The following is a 21,894-nucleotide window of genomic DNA, read 5'->3' as shown; positions in this document are numbered from 1 at the left end:
CTGGAACTTTAGAAATAGGTACTTGTTACACTCAACTATATTCTTATTTGAAGGAGTGCTCTGTATTAAATGAATAATTTGAGTGGATCTTAGAGCAATAATATGTTGATAATTTTCACATTACACATCAGTCGTGAAATACACTCCATCATCATCAATTCAGCCGGAAGATGTTCACTATTAGACAAAGGCCTCCCCAAAAGATAGCCTTGTCGATCGGTCCTGTGCTGCCTTCGTCCAACCTAATCCAGCAATCTTGACCAGATTGTCGGTCCATCATGTGAAATTCTAATACACCTCAATAAAGCTATTTCATTGATTACTATATATCATGTCAGTAATACGTATTGCTTCTTTCAGGTTACAATATCTGCCATATACATTAGTTAATTTGGAATTAAAAGCTGTGTGGTTATCGGAGAACCAGGCTCAACCCTTGCTGACTTTCCAAACGGACAGGGATGAGACAACGGGAGAGAATGTATTGACTTGCTTTTTGTTACCTCAACTGAGTTATACACAGCAACCAGGTAATATGTGTACTGGGTTTGTTTTGTATGGACCGCTTGCTTTGCTTTGGGTGTAGTTACCATGAAGTTTTGTAATATTTGATAAATCTTCGGCGGATTTTATTAATAATTTGTTTCTTAAATATTACTAAAGCAATCTTAGGTGTAAAATAAATGAATGATGAAAACTCAATTAAAAAAAAGTTTTATAGTTCAACTCAGCTGACCCAGCAAACATTGTATTGCCGATATTAAAATCGTGATCCAAAAGTAACTGTTGATAGTAGATGAGTGAAAATTTTAAGTTGTATCTATTTTTTAATGCTGACTCATAATCAAACAAATATAAAAAAAAATGTCAAAAAAATTAAAAAAAAAATTTGGCGTGGACCACCCTTAACATTTAGGGATGAAATATAGATGTTGTCCGATTCTCAGACCTACCCAATATGCATTCAAAATTTCATGAGAACTGGTCAACCCGTTTCAAAGGAGTTTAACTACAAACACCTCGACATGAGAATTTTATATATTAGATATACTTATCATAATATGTTATATTTTCCTTTTTTTATATGTTCTATAAGTCATATAAAGTTTGATAGAAACATTATTGCTTCATTATCATTTTAGAGTTGAGTTATGTTACAAAAATATTTCATTAAAGTAACATTTTATTTGAAACTTTTCCATTGCTATTCATAATGAATTTTCTGATTAACAGTATGTTAATGGGTGTTATTTATTGAAGCCTGTATTATAAAAAAAATATAATCACCTGGGGTAATCGTTTTTTTTTAGTTAATAATGTCTATTTATTGGCTTCCACCAAAAGACAATGAATATTTAGGCTGATAAGATTAAACTTGAAATGATGCTTTATATTCGATAATAGTTTTTTGCGCCGATCATTAGTTTTTTTTTAATAAACTAGGCTGAAGCAACACTAATATTTCTGTTGCAATACAACAAAAAGTTTTAAGAAAATTGGTAGAAGTACTGTAATTATTAGGTATGACATGATATATATTTATAACTTATATAAGTTCCGCCTCGACCACGATTCTTGTCATTGGATCGAAATATTGGCATCAAATTAATAAAATGTATATCGTGAGAACCTGTCATAATAATTACAATGTTAAAGTCCCGCGATGATAAAAGTTAAAAAACATATAGGTAGTCAAACTTCTAAATTAGAAATGAAAACACTTCATGGTAACACGGCATCAATGCTTGAATCGTGTATAAACTTAATCAGTTTCATAAATTCAATATTAAGTTTATCACATTTTAGTATTTAATTTGATTAACGCGAGTGTTACACATTTAAATAAAACACTTTTTAAAGGATTAAAATGCGTGTAATTGTAACTTTGTTCTTACATTAGATTTTTGCGTAAAATATCAGAGATCAAATAAATATTCAAGGGGGACATTCCCCCGTTTACACCGTCGGGTTAACTAAAATAATGTAAAAATGTATCTTTTTTCGCAAAAATCTATTTTAAAATCCTTGAAAAAGTATTTTATTTATCAGATCTTGATCGTGAATTTTGCTTTTATAGAACTTAACTTTAAATCAAGAGCTGGTTATGCAATATACATAATTTCTCACAGAGCAGGGTCAGTAAATTCTATTTACATTTGATACAATTTTAAAAATGATAGAGTGATGCACTGCATATGCAAAGGGTTTATTAAATATTATTGATCAATAAATATTGAGGTACATAATTGAGGCGAAATTTGGGCGACTTAATTATATTAAATTGAAGCACTTTAATGATGATATTATACATTTACAAATTATTTGAGTTTTCTTTTGTGTTTTTTCCGTCAATATTTGTCTCTAAACAATTCGAGACGTGTTTCGCCTCTATACGGGCATCCTCAGGACATGTTGACTCGCTAAAATCTGGCACGAGACTAGACTAAAGAAACTAAATCAAGTGAGCCGGAAATCGCTCTTTTATACCCTCGTCCCATGAAATGACGCGCTGTGATTGGTCGCCTGTTGTGACGTATTACTCCCGAAAGAGATACGTAACAATGGTGAAGGGACTAAATTTGTTTGTTCATTCAACAATGTAAACATTTTTTTTTGTGTTTTATGATTTCTAATTGCTCAAACACATTCAAGCGAAATCCTTTTTCACATGTATGTAAAATATGAGTCAACACGTTCTGAGGATGCCTCGTGTAGAGGCGAAACACGTGTCGAATTGTTTAGAGACAAATATTGGCGGAATTAACACTAAAGAAAACTCAAATAATTTTGAAAATTATGGATTGCCGCAAAGTAAACGCCTACTTCAATAAATTTTCTGATATTATAAATATTTATTGAACAATATTACAATCACGAACTACAAGACACTTGTAAATACAAAACGGACCATTTTTCTTTCTTTTTTATGCTTCTTGTGCTTTTTTTTAATTGTGCAGACGTCGGTGCCTTTTTATATTTTTATAAGTCTTTCGTATACTTTTAGGCATGTGTAAACTTGTATTAAAAACTCTTTGGCATTAATTACTATTTGTTTGGCTGGCTGTCTTTGTTGACATCATAGAGTGTCAAAAAAGGAAACTATTTCGTATAATGCTATTTCCTGCTTTTTTCAACACAAAGTTGTTGGATTAAGCGTTTCAAATCTGGGAATTTCGAAGTCAAAGAATTTTTTATGACAATAAGGGACGAGACGAGCAGGGCGTTCAGATGACGGTAACTTATACGCCCTGTCCATTACAATGCAGAGACACTCAGGATTCTTGAAAAATTAAAAATTCTGATCGGCGCTACAATTGCGCTCGTCACCTCGAAATATAAGATGTAAAGTCTCATTTCCCCAGTAATTTCACTAGCTACGGCTCCCTTCAGACAGAAACACAATAATGTTTACACATTACTGCTTCACGGCAGAAATAGGCGCCGTTGTGGTATCCATAATCTAGCCGGTATCATTTTGTTTGATTCGAAAAGTCGCACTATTGTATAGTGGAATTTGAAAATTAGAAAATATACAAGGGCACCGGTCGTCGTTTGTTTTGTTTTGTGGCGTGCAAATACTAAATGTCACCTTTTGAAACCACTACACGAATAGAGTTGGAACACACATCAGAGATCGGCAGTGGCACGTGGTTCAGGGAACACAGGTTTAATTCGCAGTCGCAGGAGCTTGATAGGATACGAGGTGAGTTGTTGAGACAAGTTGAGACGCACGCCCATTGCTACAGTTTTATATATATATATATATTGACAAGCCTTTCCCACCCGCTTCGCTGCGGCGAATTTAAAAAGGAAATGAATTAATGAAGGAACGTTGGAATTCGAAAAATAAGTAGACGTTTACCATCTAGGATAAATTTCGCATCGAATGGTGGTAGTTTCATGTCGATACGATCAGTGGTTTAGGCGTGATTGAGCCGCAAACAAAGACCATTTTCACTATATATATATAGATGTATCTAAAACGGGTATCTGTTATTTGTTGAATCTCAAACAGCTTTTTAGATATTACAAAAGTGAATTTGAAAGTGACAGTGCAACTGGCTCAGTGGTATACGATATGGCCAAATTCGGATAATGATTTAAGAGTAAAATTGAATCTAAAATATTTTTTAAAGACACTTTGATACCTTATATAGATTTACTAAAGCAAATTCCTATGAACACAAAAAAAAATACACTTTGAGTCATTTTCGATTAACTGCAATTTAATTTTAAATCCGAGATATTTGACAATCGCGCGTGGCAATGTCCTACTTATCTCACTTGGTGCGTATACGATTTTTATAAAAATAGCCAATTCTCTCTCGGCAAAACGACTTTTGCCCCTCCAGGACTAATAGCGAGCTTTTCATAGAGGTGCGAAAAAAAATATTATGTTCTCCCGTGTGACATTCAACTGAGCATTTGTGCAAAATAAATATTATGCCTTCTAATAATCATTTTAACAATTTGGATAAAATATAGTTAATTTAGATAAGTAATTTAAGACTGTTCTATAATGTAAAGCTATAAGCGCAGCATACTTTAATTGCGGGTATCGCGTAATTTTACCTACCGATATTTCTTAGTTTTCCTGTGAAATTGGCGTGCGTCTTCAACATAATCATAATAATTAGAAGTAGACACCACGCCGCTTCTACCTACACTTAGAACCAGATCACCTACTTCAAGTACCAGATCGTTATAAATTAGAACTAATTAGTATGTATAGTTTTGTACTTATAAACATTGTTTAAGTTTTTTTTTTAGTTTATTTCAATTAGTTGGATGTGGTCGTTCTTCATGTGCTTCTTGTTGCTTTTGTGTATTCCCATCCTTGTCGCTACTCTTGTGATCGTCGTAATGTTTGGGAATTAATATTTATTTTTTATATGAAATAAAATATGAACGTAGTATTCAAAATAAGAAGTAGACTTCAAGGGCGTCTTCTAATTTTGTCACGGAGAGTGTTCCGAGGAGCTATTTCATCAGATTCCTGTCGGCGAATCACAGGGTCAAAGTCTACCCACAGGAACATAAATAGTCAACATCTTGGTGTATGCCGCTCACCCTTGAGAGTTGAAGGGATTCAGTAACTTACAAGTAAACTTTGGAATGAACTTATAACTCCTTGCTATTTCCATGTCGACATAGGTACCATCAAAAAAGTTAGTAGATACCTGACCGGCCGGCAACACTGCTGGTCGTCTTCTGGTGTTGCTAGAGGTCATGGGTGGTGGTTTTTTGAAAAAGGATCACAAACGAGTGTACCGGGAACCTTTTCATGGCCGCCCAAACTCTTGCAACACCTAGCATCAGCTAACCTTCACCCGTACGGCTCGTTAGTCCTTCTATTCCAAAACCAAGTCGGTACCATTAATTTTTGAAGTTATACTTACATATACGGTGTGAAAAAATGATGAGAGTGAAATTTTAAGATGCGCGCGCATCACTGAACACAAAAGTAAAATTTTCTGACATTTGCGGCATTCGTCATTTTTTTTTTGTTTCGACCATTATTAGGACAGGCAAAGGGTTCAAGCCAGCCGTATTCGTTATTTAATAATTAATTGTCAATGCCATTGTTGCAATATTTTTTTTTTTTCAATATTGTTCTTTCTATAAACGTAGAATAGCAGGAGGAATAGATAATTTTAAGGAATTTTGCTTTGTTACGCCGAAGAAGTATAACTTCTTGCGTGCATACATAAGTACACACACACTTAGTGAATTTGTTTATGTGTAGATATTGTGTAGTTGTGTTATACACAAATTAAGCTTGAAGTGTGAAGTTGTCGGTTTATGTTCACTCAAATACAATTATAGCTATTATGGAAAATGTAGACACCTTTTACTCAAAGTTGGCGTTGTAGTAAAATTATAATACTGGGAATATTATAGATTGTATTATAAAATAGAGGCGTGTGAGTTTTTTATGATTGAACTAACAGTTTTGTTGATTCACCAGAGTCAACGCTGCCACGTGATCGCGACTCTGATGACGACTGGCAGGAGAAGGAAGCTTCCAGAACGATCTCAGTCAAATTCTCAGAAGACACGTCTGAAGCGAAAGAGGTGAGAATATGTTGTTGTCCCTTTCTGAACAAGGGAGTTGGTTCCCGCCCATTCAATCGTCGCCATATTGACATTCGGCTGTGCATTCGGAATTCGAATGATAGGATAAGAAAACAATGCAGAGATGTCGGATATTGGTTTAGTAATAATATTCGTACGGTGTTGTCAAGGCAAAGGGCGTACTTAGCTTTGAGCACTATATTGGAAGCTTTAGACTAAGAATAATTTATATATTTTGTATGTTTTATGTAATTATTATAATATCCATTATTTGTATTATACAAATTTAATAATATAGATATTCAATAGTTTTATGTTTTATTTTAACTGCATGTGTGTTAAATACCGTGTATATTAAACCATTCACTTATGTTGCACAAGAAAACATTAGTTTTCTGCAATGTATATTTGTAAGTATAATAATATTTGATTGTAAAATTGCATAGATATATAATGTCGGAGCCGTTTTGTCACGATTCCAACTTATTCACGCTTTTAATAACTGTTTTATTTTTTAATTTGACTACACAGTACTAGTATATTATGCTTCATTTGTTGTTAACTATTAAATTAAGAAGTACTTCCTATACCTTATTCTTATTTGATGTAAGATGAAGAAGAATTTTATAAACTTTAATTAACAGTGTGTTAAATATTTGCAGATATATTTATCCGATATTAATTACAAAAATAAAAAAATAAAACAACAACAAACACTCATTGGCTGTGTTGACTTAGAGCATTAATTGATATTAATGAATTTTATAAGAATATTTATTAAAGAGTAAATTCTGTAAAGCATATCTATATAGTTTAGGATTGAGGATGAATAAGAACACACTAAAAATACTATTTATTAAGATATACAAGGTGAAGTAGTATTAGCAATAATCCGTGTCGCCATTGGTGGACACGCACGCATACGGACTCAGTGGGCGTGGCTTGGCGTAGCGTCGAGCGTGTTGTTTGATTTCAAGGTGGAACCCGTTCAGGAATACGACGCTGAAGAGACGGCCGACTCGTTCTTCGGCACGCAAATGCTAGGGCTGCGACGACCCTTGAATGTAGTGCGGAAGATAGTCACCTCGCAACGGAGGAGCTCGCTACAGAGACTCTCCTCCTCGATCACTAACCTCACAGAGGTACACCGGCCGAGTGCATTCACACTGACTTCTGTTTTTCTTATATCAATTCCTGTTCGAGGCACCATCTCTATTTCTATTCACTTATTTTTTCCTGTAAAAGAACATAATAATATATTTTCTTTATGAAAATAAGGGACGAGACAAGCAGGACGTTCAGTTGATGGTAACAATGCAGTGCGGCTCAGGATTCTTGAAAAACCCAAAAATACTGAGCGGCAATACAATTGCGCTCGTCAATTTAATACATAAGTTGTTAGGTCTCATTTGCCCAGTAATTTCACTAGCTACGGCGCCCTTCAGACCGAACCACAGTAATGTTTATACATTACTGCCTCACAGCAGAAATAGACCGTTGTAGTACTCATAATCTATCCGGCATCCTGTGCATACGAGCCTCCCACTGGTATATATAAATTTTATCATATAACCATAACCTATTGAAGGCTATCTGTTCTTATAAAAATGTTAACAAATTTTTGCCTGAGAAAGAAAATTTTATGGTTCCCGATATTTGATGAGTTTTCAAAATAGATTATCAAATTAAACATAAATTATAATCCTGTAATGATATGATTAGACTACTAATATGAAAGATATTATAAAAATAACTATCTACCGTTGTAAGTTATGTGTGAATGTACTCGACATTGTTGTTACGCGCTTCCTACACGAGCCACGAATGCATTTAAGTTACTCATGTATACCTATTAGCTGTTTATAAGTTCGCAGTTTTCGTTTTATCGTGTTTTATTCACATCGTTATTTCAACACACGCCAGTATGCTTTATTCATTGTAGAACATCATTCGAAAATATTAGCAGTTATCAAACATCGAATTTTATCTCGCATGTCTAAACCTTTATTAAATCAAATCTTACGTCACACTTTTTACATCATTTTCCGGACGATAATATTTGACTCACTTTTGTGTATTAAGTCTAATACCATCGATATTTTCATTTTTATTATAGGTATATACTTTACCTCCAGCATGCTCTTCAAATTTGCTATCGTATATTTTTCGATTCACCAGAAAATGATATGATACTTCAATTGTAACCATAAACTTTAAGTTAATTACGTCAGTTTTTAATCATATGTAAATAAATAATAATTAAAATCACAATTTTTGGAGTGAGTTTGCGACAAGACAGTGTGTGTTCACATCGCGTAAGAAACTGCGCCGTACCTGTTGTATTAAAACTGTTTGCATTAAAATTACGAGATTATTGTGGCATTTGTGATACGTCCAGACTACTCGAAGTTAAGTGCTCTATGATGTCACGTTCTGTGATTCACTCTTCTATTAACTAGACGCGCCCGCCTAGGATAATGGGTATTATAAGTTTTTCTAGCGAAAGGCCAACGTTTTCTTTTTAAATCTATATAGTACTAGTAATCTACTTTCATAATAATGAGATATTGTACATTTTACTTTAGACCATTGACAGAATTGTTAAAAATATAATATAGAGATGTCAACAGATTGACCCATATCTTATCTTATATCTTTAAATGAGTAATTCTTGTATATATATAATCTGAATCTCGGAAACGGCTCCAACGATTTTCATAAAATTTAGTATACAGGGGATTTTGGGGGCGATAAAGCGATCTAGATAGGTGTCAATTTAAAAAAAAGTAGTTTTATCCGTGTTTTAATGAAAAACAGCTACAATAACATGAGAATACAAAGGTAAATTTCGCCGCTATATACAAGACTATAATAGCTCAGATGGGACATTGGGTGATCCGGAAAGCAGAAGACCCGGTTCGAATCCAAATGTCCTATTAGTTTTTTTTTTAATTCAAGTTTGTACATTCTTAAAAATCCGAGCAAGTTGTCCGGAAATTTATAATTATGACTTGTGTCTCTCGAGGTAGGCATGTCTGTCTAGGTTTTTGCCGCATTCTGATATTCTTCTCTATTTTATTTCCACTAATATCAATCTGTTAGATATCTTGAGAATACCTTGGCTTTGCAATGACAATAAGACTGACTGAGAAACTATTTTAAGTGGTTTTTATTCCAAATGATAACAAGTGCATGATTCAATTCGTCGATGTTTTACGTATTCTATTTATGAATATATATAAATTTAAGCTAAGGAGCTTGTTACGTTCTAATTCTAAAATTCAACTGTCACCTTCATGGTTGTCAATTTGTCATGAGCCGATATACCATATAATGTCAATAAAATATTTTAATTTTAATTTTCCTACACTAAAAATCTGCGCGGCGACATGTTTTCAAATTTTTTCTCCCTTTAGATAATCATATATCTACAAATACTTTTATATTATTGTTTTTACACTTTTTCACAACGCACGACGGCATTTTTAAAATATTTTATTGCGACGCAAACTGATCTGTCACAGACGATGGCAAATCTCATAATGGCGGCCGATCGGCTTGTATTAGTGTAATTGTATGCGTGGGGCTATGTATTTACACGTTTACCGGCATGTCTTGGTGCCTCACTGTTATGTAAGGTGACACGGAGTCCTTATTTTTTTACTCGTCCGTGGGTATTGATAGCTTATTATAAATCATTTTATTTAATAACATTATATTATTTCACATTATTACATAACACCATGTCACTACCGAACCCCATACCATAATATATACATACAATACTATTTGTGTATTTTTTTTTTAAATCAAGCATGGGCATGTTTTTATAATCATATTTAGTGGTAAATAAATATAATGTTTTTATTGACATGACTTGAATTGCACAGACCCCGTTCGTCCGACAAAACACGCCACATCCGAAGGAACTGAAGGCAAAAGCAGTGAAGTTGTTTACGAGAACACCGGAGCAGACCGCCCCGCAGAACGAAGCGCCAATCACAAATGGCGTCATACCAACACCGGATCTGATAACCAATAGCGTACAGGTACGAATTAATTGAAAGAAGCCTCTAAAACTTAATAGTATATTATAATGCTAGTAGTTGTACCCGTTACATTTGCAACTAAAGGTTTTGTCTCGATAAAATGTTTAAGTAGGCATAACAGAGAGAGTTGTCATACTGAAACATGCAGGGCAAGCCTGTCAGCCATTAAGTTGGCATAGCGACATCCCATTCTGCACGGACGCACGCCAAGACCTTTCTTCTTTCGAAGATATTAGAGATTAGTAGGACAAGTGAGCTAAGTTGCTAGGCCTTGGGTTGCAGCCGGAGCCGAAAATAATTTTATATTTGGATCACTTCAGAGTGTATGGCGCAATTAACTATTTAACTGTAGTAAAAAAATCTAAAATTTTTGACATCAAATAATAAATCCCAAGGTGGCGAATTCCAAAATATCTTAATTAAAGTTTTCCTTAGAGTCCGATTAGCACTTACTGTTTTATTGTAACATATCCCCAATTTCATTATGAAGTAAGTCAGCTCTTTACCTTCCCCGCACTTTCATCACATTCGCTCTATACATTTGTGTAGTCAATCGACTTATCGTATCTATATTTATTGGCTATGTTACTGTTTATATACAGGGTGTCCCAAAGTTATGGGACATGAAGGGAAAGTACCTTAAATATCGTAGATAGGGTATTTTACTGAAAGAAGACTTTATGTTATTTTTAAAAGTTAGTAATTCTGCATTCAAAGATTTTCTAAAAATTACTTGCCTCGTCTGGGACTCGAACCGACTTAAATGTAAAAAAAAACACTCCTACTTTTATGATGCCAATCGAAAGAATAGCCAAAAACTTATAACTCTTCTTAATTAACTTAGTATTTACTTAAGGAGCAACGTAAAATGTTTGAGTCAAATTTCAAGAAAGTTATAAATTATTGCCGACGACGACGTCCGAAAAGAAGAGGTATTATCATTCCATAGATAGCATTGTTTATTCGTAAATAAGTACCCACTTCATAATTAAAATACTTTATAGCATAGTTTTTTTTTAAATGCGATACGAGAACGTGGGCGAGTTACAAACAGAATTATGCCATATCATATCGAGTATTCACCATAAAATGATAAGAAAATCAAAAGGCAGCGGACTCATTAAAAGATTGGCGATTTGCGTAAGACAGGCGGGATCACATTTTGAGCATTTAATTAATTAATTTACAAAAAAATACCCACTTAATTGACTACTTTCTCATATCTAGATATCATAAAAGTAGGGGTGTTTTTTTTTTAGATTTGAGTCGGTTCGATTCCCAGACGAGGTAAGTTATTTTTAGAAAATCTTTGAATGCAGAATTACTAACTTTTAAAAATAACATAAAGTCTTCTTTCAGTAAAATACCCTATCTACGATATTTAAGGTACTTTCCCTTAATGTCCCATAACTTTGGGACATCCTGTATATATTATTGGTCAATATTTTTACACATATTAGTCTGTATGTACGTTTTGTTTGTCTGTGATTAATGATAAAGGAACATTAATACATTGCACAGTTTATCTCCACTTGTAAACGCTGTAAATTCATTTTGTCTAGTCAGTGACTGTACCTGGTGGACTTATATTATCGATTGGTTATCATTTTTAATATGATCTCAAATTTCATTTTCGCGAAATATTCAAAAGTACAAAAATTATTACTTATTTATTTTCTACGTCATAATGGTTTATTTATATTAAACAGATTGCGACAATTATTAGAGACATATTAACTACTCTCTCCTCAGTTTTTGTTTGTTTCTTGTTTGGTGAATTTTTAGGGAAATTAATTGGGTCATATGGTTTGTTTGTGTTCTGTTTATCTGATAAGATAACCAGGTAAATGTTACACAAAGCCCGAATTATTCTCGTAATAGAGAAAAGAGGCCACGCTTCACAGTTCCTCATTGTTGCAAAATTGATTACTGCTTTTAGAGACATTCAAAATCTAATTTAACTATTAGGGGTGAAATTTAAAAAAAAACATCAAAATGACATGTGTCGTGGAAATTTTGGTAGCAACGTACTTTGACGTTCTTCCATAAAACTGTTCATCCTACACATCACACTGATCACAGGTGACAATTCTTAAAATCCTCTTTTCGTTTAAGGAAATTAACCAAAATTTCAATCCCAGAGCTTTAAGCATTTTGTTGATGATACCTATATTTGATAAACTTAAAAGAATTTATCATTTTTATGAATATTTATTTTATATAACAAGTAGGCGTCGAGTTGCGGAGAATAGCCCGTGATTGGGTAATATACATAGACTTACACATCAAAAACATCGAGGAACATAGGTATAGGTTTATATCTACTTTCTTATTTGTTTAATGCTAATACAGTGAATGATAAAAATAGCATGTGGTTATTTCATAGTTAAAGGTCATTTCGCGACTTACATTTTATCGTATGAGTAAACAATAGTTTATATCGGCATAATATGCAATCAAATGCATTTTTATTATCTAAATACTTTCTTAAAAGTACCTACTATTATAATAATGTAGCCAACTCTATTGGATCGCGGCCAGACTAGAAGTATTGTCCATAATTTTAGGAATGATTTTTGCGAGGTTTATATTTAATAATAATCTGACGATCTCTTAACTATTCAACATTGACCGACCTTGTCTTTTGGTAATTGAAATACTAGTTGTGTATAAAATATTTTGTTACACAGGCACCACAGGTAACGCCCACACCGGTTGTACAACAGCCTACGGTAGTACCCGATACAGAAAGAGACGATGATAGCGACAGTCAAACAGCACAAGAGAAAGACTCTTCGGAGGACGAAGATGACGACAACGACGAATCCGACGAACTCGAGGTAAACTCTCATGTAATATTAATATATGAGGTGTATTAATCCGGCGTAATGTATCTTTCGGAATAATTTAAAAATGTCTAATATCAACATGAACAAGGTTAAAGACTAAAAGATTTTTACGAATAAAGAACTGGAATTTGCCAAAAGACATAATACAACAAGAATGATCATTAATCATTAATGATGTGTCAAATTAATCGTATTAGAATGAACCATTTATTTTTGTGGAATATTTAGACGCTTCAGAAGCATTTAGGCGATTATGAGCAAGGTCTGAGAAGTTTTTTTTTTTAAAATATGTATACATATTTTTGAAATCTATGTTTTTGTAGGTTTTTTAACTTTAATAGCACCGGTGAAATAAAAATCAAATAAAACCGGATTTTATCCGCTATCCTCAATGAAATGTGTTTTAATTGTAAAATTTTCTGCGAAGACTTAAAATTTTTGTTTTTTAATGTTTTCAACTTGTTTTTAGACAGACAAAACTTCCAAAATAATTTCCTTATTATTGAACGTCTCTCGCTATTCTTATCGAATACGTTAATCTGTTACAATTTCATCCCTGTTTCAATATATAAGTTGTCTAACGTAGTTTATGTGCTTGTAAACTAATGGGTGGAAGGGGAAAGTTGAAGTCAGCTTATTAACATCAAATGAGAACGCACAGTTTCTAGATGATAACTAACAATTAGGCATTTTCTTATATACGTCTCTCTACCTTGTGATTAGAGGAAATTATGGTTTCCTTTCAGATCTACTCAATTAATACTTTATAATATTATGATTCAAAATGAGTGCTACATGTTGATATGAAAGTTTCTATAGCCAGTTTACCTGTGGGAGATTCCTTTGCACAGGAAGCCGGCTAGATTATGGGTACGACAACGGCGCCTATTTCTCCCGTGAAGCAGTAATGTGTAAACACTATTGTGTTTCGTTCTGAAGGGCGCCGTAGCTAGTGAAATTACTGGGCAATTGAGACTTAACATCTTATGTCTCAAGGTGACGAGCGCAATTGTATTGCCGCTCAGAAGCGGCACTGCATTGTAATGGACAGAACGCATCAATTAGTATCAGCTGAACGTCCTGCTCGTCTCGTACCTTATTTTTATAAAAAAACAGCCGGTGTGAACTACTCCACACCAAATTGTTGCCTCATTAGGATGGCAATATAATTAAAATCCACCCTGGGGCTAAATATACTCATAACTCATACTGTACCATTAATTAACACGAGAAGTAGACATATGAAATATTAACTACTTCCGGTTAATAACGTCATGTTCCCTAGAATTTTGTTATTTATGAAGTTCGCCAAGCACCCGTTACAGTGGAGACGACTTTGTTAAGATATTATAATATTAAAAAATAAATTTGAAAAGTCGTCCAGCCGTTAGGAGGAGTTCTCTAACAAACACATGAGCAGGAGAATTATACGATATGGACGGAATTGAGAATCTACACTAATCTCAAATTCACTGGAACACACAAAAAATATCATCAAAATCGATGTCCAGCTGCTTAGGAGGTAGTTACATTGTGGATCTAAACCATTCTCGAATCCACCTGAAGAGACACAGAAAATTTCGTTAAGATCGGTCCAGGCGTTTAGGAGGAATTCAGTTACAACAGACGCACATAAGAAATATATATATATATATATATATATATATACTAGCTGTTGATCGTAGATGGGTGAAAATTTGAAGTTGTATGTATTTTTTAATGCTGACTCAAACAAATAAAAAAAAATGGCGTGGACCACCCTCAACATTTAGGGAGATGAAAAATAGATGTCCGATTCTCAGACCTACCCAATATGCACTCAAAATTTCATGAGAATCGGTCAAGCCGTTTCGAAGTAGTTTAACTACAAACACCGCGACATGAGAATTTTATATATTAGATTAAGATTGTTTAGTTATGATCTAGTCCCTAATATTGAGCATCGCTGTGTAGTAGTTGTATTGAGCACTACTAACAAAAGGGCTTTCGCGTAGCACTCGCAGGGGCGCCGCGTAGCGTGGCAGGGGGTCAATGACACGGGGGCACCGCCCTCGGCCGGGGGGCGTCTCCACCGACGAGACACTCCCCACCACTTGAAGAACAAACGGATCAGCCAAGTGGACGCGACCCGCGCCAGGGAAATTATCGCTCAGGTCCTCCATAAACACGGCACCCTAACAATTAATGCTTATTATGACATTTGGTGATATATTATGTTGATAAAATAACTTTTATACAGGATTAAAACATATTTTATAGCAATAGCAATGACAGTAGAATATTGTATATTTTTATTGAAAAGAGCGCAAAAAAAGAATGCTGGGAGGGTTTCTTGCGCCGCTTCGTCTCTCTCAGAGCGCCATTTGTTTCCGAAGCGGTAGTAGTATCTAGTATATTAGAAATTACAAAAAAAGAATTCTAAAGGAATCAATTTTGAGAAAATAAATGCCTTTTATAACTGAATTTTACATCAATAATTGGACGTGGTTCCTGAAAAACGTTCCAAGCCACAAACCATACATTTTAAGGAATTCTTGTTTAAAGTTTAATAAATATTAGTGTATTCCATACATGTGGGGCTACTAAGTCATGATGTGACAGTAGCTGCGGTTTTTTGTCAGTCTGTTAATATGCATCACGTGACCAGTTTTGTGTTCTTAACTCAATTTCGATATGGTTTGGAATTACGTCCAATTATGGACAACTTACATATTAAAGGCAGAATGCACATTAAAGCAGTCCAATCACTCTGTATAGAAACCGAATCATAATAAAAAATAATTTAATTTCCACAACGAATATGACGATGTTAAAATTCAGTTATAATGATAACTTTATGATGTTGTCCTCGTAAAAATTATTTTATTTAAGTATAGGGCTATTTTTTCTTTCTGTCATTTAAAATACTATGTAGTAATCTATAGAACCAGCGCCAATAGAAAAGAATTTAAATATGCTGGCCGTGTTTTACATATGTACCTATATTATATGTAAATAAATAACTTTCGTTCTATGTGAACAAAGATTAAAAATAAACTATTATAGAAATTTATTGATCAGTTGAAACTTTTGGATACAGTATTTAGTTGTGTGAATATGTTATCCATTCATATTTTTTAAAAGTGGGCGGCTCTTTTGCACAGGATGCCGGCTAGATTATGGGGTACCGCAACGGCGCCTATTTCTGTCACCAAGCAGTAATGTGCCGTACCTAGTGATATTCCTGGGCAAATGAGACTTGAGATCTTGTCTCACGACGGTGACGAGCGTAATAGTGGTGCCGGTCAGAATTTTTGGGGATTTTCAAGAATCCTGAGCGGTGCTGCATTGTAATGGGCAGGGCGTATCATTTACCATCAGTTGAACGTCCTGCTCGTCTCGTCCCTTACTGTCATAAAAAAATTATAGTGTAACAAGAATAGAACGCTGCGGCAGCCATTTATAATATAACGCATACAGACGACAGAAAAATCAGCCCTATGTTAAAAAATTGCACGGATTTATTTTTCTTTTGCACGCCATCATAACAACCTATGTTATAAAATAATCCGCACTTTGCACGTATTTGAATGTGTTTACCAGCTAGTACTATGCCTGAGGTGTCAGTTAATTCGTTGATATATTGCATGATTTATATTATTTTGTAAATGGACTCTTACAGTTATTTATCCAACTGTTGTGTAATAAGGGGTATAAAAACACGAATGTGGATTTAGCGGGGATTCGAATAACCTACTTTTTTTTACGTCACGCGACGACGTTCTGGTAGTGTGGAACGCGCGTAAACTAAAATGTTCTTTTTTTGAAATTCATACAGATACCACGCATCGAGCAATAAGAATGTGGCTGTCTGTTGAAACTCTTTGCGCATGAAGGGATCGAAAAAAAAACATAGGAGTGTTGTTATGAAATTCAGTACAACATTAACACTCGTTTGGATGATGTAATGGTTATTAGAACATTGAGGGTTTTAATGTTGGCAATAAGCTCACTGTTTCAGTATCTTTAATAGAGGATTTAAAGTATGGGTGTAGATTGTAGATTGTTAACAAAACTTTAAGTTGTTATCGAATCAAGTACTTTGAAAATTGAACAAATTGAAGCCTAAAATAAAAAATCAAAGGCGCAAGAATTGCCTTGATAGATCGTCAATTAAGAAACAATACATTTGCATAACAAAGATCGTAAATAGTAATGGTATTATTTCAATTATAGATTTGTTTCAGAACATCGATAATATTAATTATGTTAGACAGTAGGTACGCAACAGTTGAGTCGGAGTGATTCATAGTTTTAATAGTTTTTTTGTACACAATCGAATAAACTTTCTATCGATAACCTACAAATTTTATGTTTCGCTACCAAAGTTTTCAATATTTTATTTACTAGTCAACGGAGGAGGCGCCCTGTAAAGAGTTTTATTTTGTATTTTAGAAACTTTTGATTATGGTGAGATTGTAAACGCTATTTTAATTAAAATACTTCGTTTGTGTCACTATAAACTTGGAGAAAATTGCATCGCTACGTTTCTATTGCGCGGGCCGATTATATCGTCGACTCGTCAGTGAATTAGATTGCAATCCGCTTTTCATTATGTTTTATCTCGATGCATACAAAGTATTAGCACAAGGGAACATAGCGGACGTAACGGACAATCTGACTATTAAATAGGATTATTATGACGGTTACCCACGATATATATTTTTTATTAATGTGATGCCGATATTTGACACTTGACATCAATCGCGGCGTCTAATTCGTTATGGTCTTTGTTTCCCCAATTCCCTACTCACACTACTGATGACGACCATATACAGGTTGGTTTTTTGAGAAGGGCGGTGATGGCCAAGTCGGAATCAACGAGACTTAGAGGAAAGTCGAGAAAGGAGTCATGCCCTCGATTTATAAGAAACCAATAACTGCATATTTGGTTTTAAAAAAAAATACGTTTTTAGCAATTAGACATTTCTTTGGAGAGATTGATTCTTCAAGATTGATCAGCAACAGAGTCCATTGGTCCAATAATACAGGTGTAATTTTATGGAAAAATCATTAAGAAATTTTGAAAAATTAAATATGCAGTTTATATTGGTTACTTATAAATCGAGGGCATGGCTCCTTTCACGACTTTCCTCTAATTCTCGTAGTTTCCGACTTGGCCATCACCGCCCTTTTTAAAAAAACCATCCTGTATATCGTGAGTAGCCGTCATAATATTTGCTGGGATATTGGTCGTAATTAAGTACGTTCGAATCTATTTGAGTGTTTTAATAAATAGAAGCAGCCAGTCAATCACTGTGAAAATCCCGTTACAATGGTTCCAGCTCAGTTTCGGAGATTAGTCGGAACAGATAGACTGATATTTTTCTACAAACTGGTGTTCGGATATCACATCCGTGTAAATTTGGATTTAACAAACAGTCTATAATTTTTTTTAAATGTATCGATTCCATATTGACCAACGTAACGTAACCAATAAACATATGCGATGTGCATCATTTTCGGAGTTAATTCTTACTTCCTTGAAAATGGTGATTGATCCAATAATTTAATCCATCATACGGGTATAATATATCAATATTAGTCATATAACGTTGTGATGAAAACGGCTACTTCAGCTCAATAACTTGTTGCCTTATATTGTTTATCTTAAGTTCGTCCTCTAGCTGCACGTAAACCTGTTGGTTCTGTGTGTCATTAGCGCTAAGAGATATGTGTCAAATTAAATTTCGCGTAAAATCCACGGACGAGTAAAAACAGAAGGACTCCGTGTAACTTTACATATCAGTGAGGCACCAAAACAAGCCGGTAAACGTGTAAATACATAGCCCCACGCATACACTTACACTAATGCAAGCCGATCGGCCGCCATTATGAGATTTGCCATCGTCTATGACAGATCAGTTTGCGTCGCAATAAAATATTTTAAACATGCCGTCATGCGTTGTGAAAAAGTGTAAAAACAATACTTTAAAAGTATTTGTGGATATATTATGATTATTTAAGGGAGAAAAAATTGTGTAACTAGTATACCCCGTGACCGCACACACACTAGCATAAAGGTGCTTCACTTGCTGATAGCACGGCGCGGAGTCCTTCTTTTTTTACTAGTGCGTGGTAAAATCCCGTCTTTGTCTGTAAAGTGGGTTAGCGTCAGGTGCGATAGTGAACAATATATCTCGCGGTCGCATCGCTCCGTCTCTGTGAGTGAGTACGAGGCGCGGGTAATTGCCGGAGCACGGGTGTTCCGGCTTGGTGCTCACGGGCCCCAGACCAACACGCCGTAGACCATCGCCCGTCTTCGCGACAATGGCCGCCTCGTCGCAATGTTTCTATTTATCGACCTTTAAATTAATACAAAAATGAAAGGGAGTGTTTGTTAATGGTTCTTGATAACATGCGGTGCTTGAGAGCAGCGGGGACATGGCTCGCTCGGGTGAGATGTCCGATACACGCGCCATAACAAGATTTCAATTTAGATTCGGCGCGGCGATTTTATTTTGCTTTCGTTATTACGCCTTTTGTTACATTTGATTTGCATTTTTGTATGGCACGAGTAGTACTTAAGCTTGAATTATTAATATTGTTTAGCAATAGTGTTAAATTATGTCTAGATGCTTAGTTTGGTTGTTGCATTGGTGTTTTTTTTCTTTTTGAGATTGTGATTATATGTGTGATTGCAGGCGATCAAGAAACGCGAACAACCCGAGTCTGAACCTAAAATCCATGATGAGGAGCCCATCGATGATGTACCTGATGGTGAGTAATGATTTATATTTTTTTATTTCTATTAACTCGTCAAAAACAAGCACTGTTTTAGCATATATCATTAATATACAAAAATACAAAGAAATTTAAACGTTCATCGATTTTTTCTTATGATAACTTAATTTTTGTGATGGTGACTGCGATTTTTAAATTTACGATCTTCGTTATACTCAGTTATGTTCACAATGTAACAAGAATTATGATATTAAATATAAACAATTATTGTCTATATACAAGATTTAGGTACTTTTTAATTTAACTTTTATTTTAACTATCCAAATGTTCTGAGTTTTCTTTAGTGTTAATTTCGCCAATATTTGTCTTTAAGCAATTGGACACGTATTTTGCTTCCACACGAGGCATCCTCAGGAGATGTTGACTCGCCAAACTCTGGCACAGAGAAAACTCTAAACAATTGGATAATAATTATGGATTTCCGCAAAGTAACGCCTACTTCAATAAATTTTCTTTTATTTCAAATTAATTATGACAATGAGAGAAACGTATATTAACGTTATCGCATTGGTTCAAAAATATGTATCATTTCTTCATACCATACGACACAACCTTAAAATACCACAGCACCGAATCAAATAGCACTATGTGCTATAAATATTGTAATCTATATACATATATATATAATAAAAATGGTCATTGTTTGAGGCTCAATCCCGCCTAAACCACTGATCGTATCAACATGAAACTAACACCATTCGATGCGAAATTTATCCTAGATTTGTGGCTATTTTTTAACTGTTTAATTTATTTCCTTTCAAAATTCGCCCAGCGAAGCGGGCGGGAACGACTAGTGGGTGTATACGTTTAAGTTTAAGGCGACACTAAATGCCAGCGACCTTGAGCGATACGAGTTCACGGCTGCTGGCCCGCCATCTATGTAACAAAGCCAATAGTTTCAAAATTCTTGCGTGGAAAACAGTTTATATGCATACAATCCTCGTTATTCACTACTAATCTGAATAAATTAACCTACACAAAAAAGTACAAGCTATAAGAATAACTTTTCTGAGAGAAGTACCAAAAAAATGCGTCACGCCATGCCAAAAAACTTGTTTAACTTCAAAGAAAAGTGGTAGTTCAAAAAGGCTCGGCAGTGTTAACTATAACCAACAGCGAGCATTAGCAACCTACAAATAGGACTTAAGGATATGTGAAACAGGATTAAGTAGTGTTCATAGCTCGAAATGCTGCTATACTTTCACCACAAAACTTGTCTAAAAACACAATGTTTGCGTGTTTTCTGCTTACTCTTCGCCTTAAATGCCTCTGAGCGTGTAAGTGCTACGATGTGATTAGATCACGACGCTCCAACATAAATCTGTTGCGACACCAGGTCGGCGTGTGTCGTGACCATCTTTTGTTTGTTATCGAGAGTCAGATGGAGCTCTACCAAATACGTATGGTTCGTGTTGTATGCTTTTGCATTGCAGTAATTCGTCGCACATTAATATTTTTCGCATATTTTGATGTGATGGTGCTTTAAAACTACCCACTAGTATTGTAATTTTCTATAAAATATTAGTAAGTAGTAATTTAGTAGAAATTAGAAGTTTATATCAGCTATACTTACCTAATCAACCTATTTTAATTACTATGTATTTACTGTACGCCTTAAGATGTAATTTTGGAACCCTCTTTTTATATACATAGCCTGTAAGTTCCATTTAAGTGGAAATTCCTTGATGGAACTATAAATGTCATAAACCATATCAATGCCTTACCCCTTGCATGTCTTATCCGAATCTCTTCATTTCCGGATCGACTTGCGATTAAAATTTACGAAATAATTATAGTTAAGCCGCTATCAGTACACTTTCTGAATATTTTCAATATGTCACTCTTATATTAAATATATTTCACTCTTCACACGTTTAAGCTTCATATAGAGTAGAAAATTATAAAATATTGGGTAATTACTTTAAATTAGTATTATGGGTACCACAACGGCGCCTATTTCCGCCGTGAAGCAGTAATGTGTAAGCGTTACTGTGTTTCGGTCTGAAGGACGCCGTAGCTAGTGAAATTACTGGGCAAATGAGACTTGACAGTGCCTTGAGCCTTAAGGTGACGAGTGCAGTTATAGTGCCGCTCATTATTTTTGGGTTTTACAAGAAGTCGTAGCAGCACTGCATTGT

At 34.6% G+C, this 21,894-nt stretch overlaps 1 protein-coding gene and 1 long non-coding RNA gene across 15 annotated transcripts in view; one reads left to right on the top strand and one right to left on the bottom strand.

The window, feature by feature from the left end:
- Positions 1–21,894, top strand: part of LOC126965600 (protein lap4) — a 155,256-nt gene that overhangs the window by 64,567 nt on the left and 68,795 nt on the right. For 9 of the 14 annotated variants that reach the window (XM_050809240.1, XM_050809244.1, XM_050809243.1 and 6 more), the window contains exons 7-14: positions 361–530; positions 3,614–3,703; positions 5,969–6,075; positions 7,053–7,217; positions 9,966–10,124; positions 12,815–12,964; positions 14,968–15,126; positions 19,657–19,732. In XM_050809240.1, coding sequence (XP_050665197.1) covers positions 361–530; positions 3,614–3,703; positions 5,969–6,075; positions 7,053–7,217; positions 9,966–10,124; positions 12,815–12,964; positions 14,968–15,126; positions 19,657–19,732 — 1,076 coding nt within the window. The remainder of the gene's footprint in view (positions 1–360; positions 531–3,613; positions 3,704–5,968; positions 6,076–7,052; positions 7,218–9,965; positions 10,125–12,814; positions 12,965–14,967; positions 15,127–19,656; positions 19,733–21,894) is intronic. The other 5 variants (XM_050809248.1, XM_050809235.1, XM_050809233.1 and 2 more) reach the window with 4 other exon arrangements.
- LOC126965625 (uncharacterized) lies at positions 6,914–8,380 on the bottom strand. The gene is made up of 2 exons (XR_007729570.1): positions 8,205–8,380; positions 6,914–7,311 (listed from the first exon to the last, which is right to left on the bottom strand). It is a non-coding gene; the product is annotated as an uncharacterized LOC126965625 (long non-coding RNA).

The sequence above is a fragment of the Leptidea sinapis genome, chromosome 8, assembly GCF_905404315.1.
Source record: "Leptidea sinapis chromosome 8, ilLepSina1.1, whole genome shotgun sequence".
NCBI classification, from domain to species: Eukaryota; Metazoa; Arthropoda; class Insecta; order Lepidoptera; family Pieridae; genus Leptidea; species Leptidea sinapis.
This window is presented reverse-complemented; position numbering and strand designations above follow the sequence as displayed.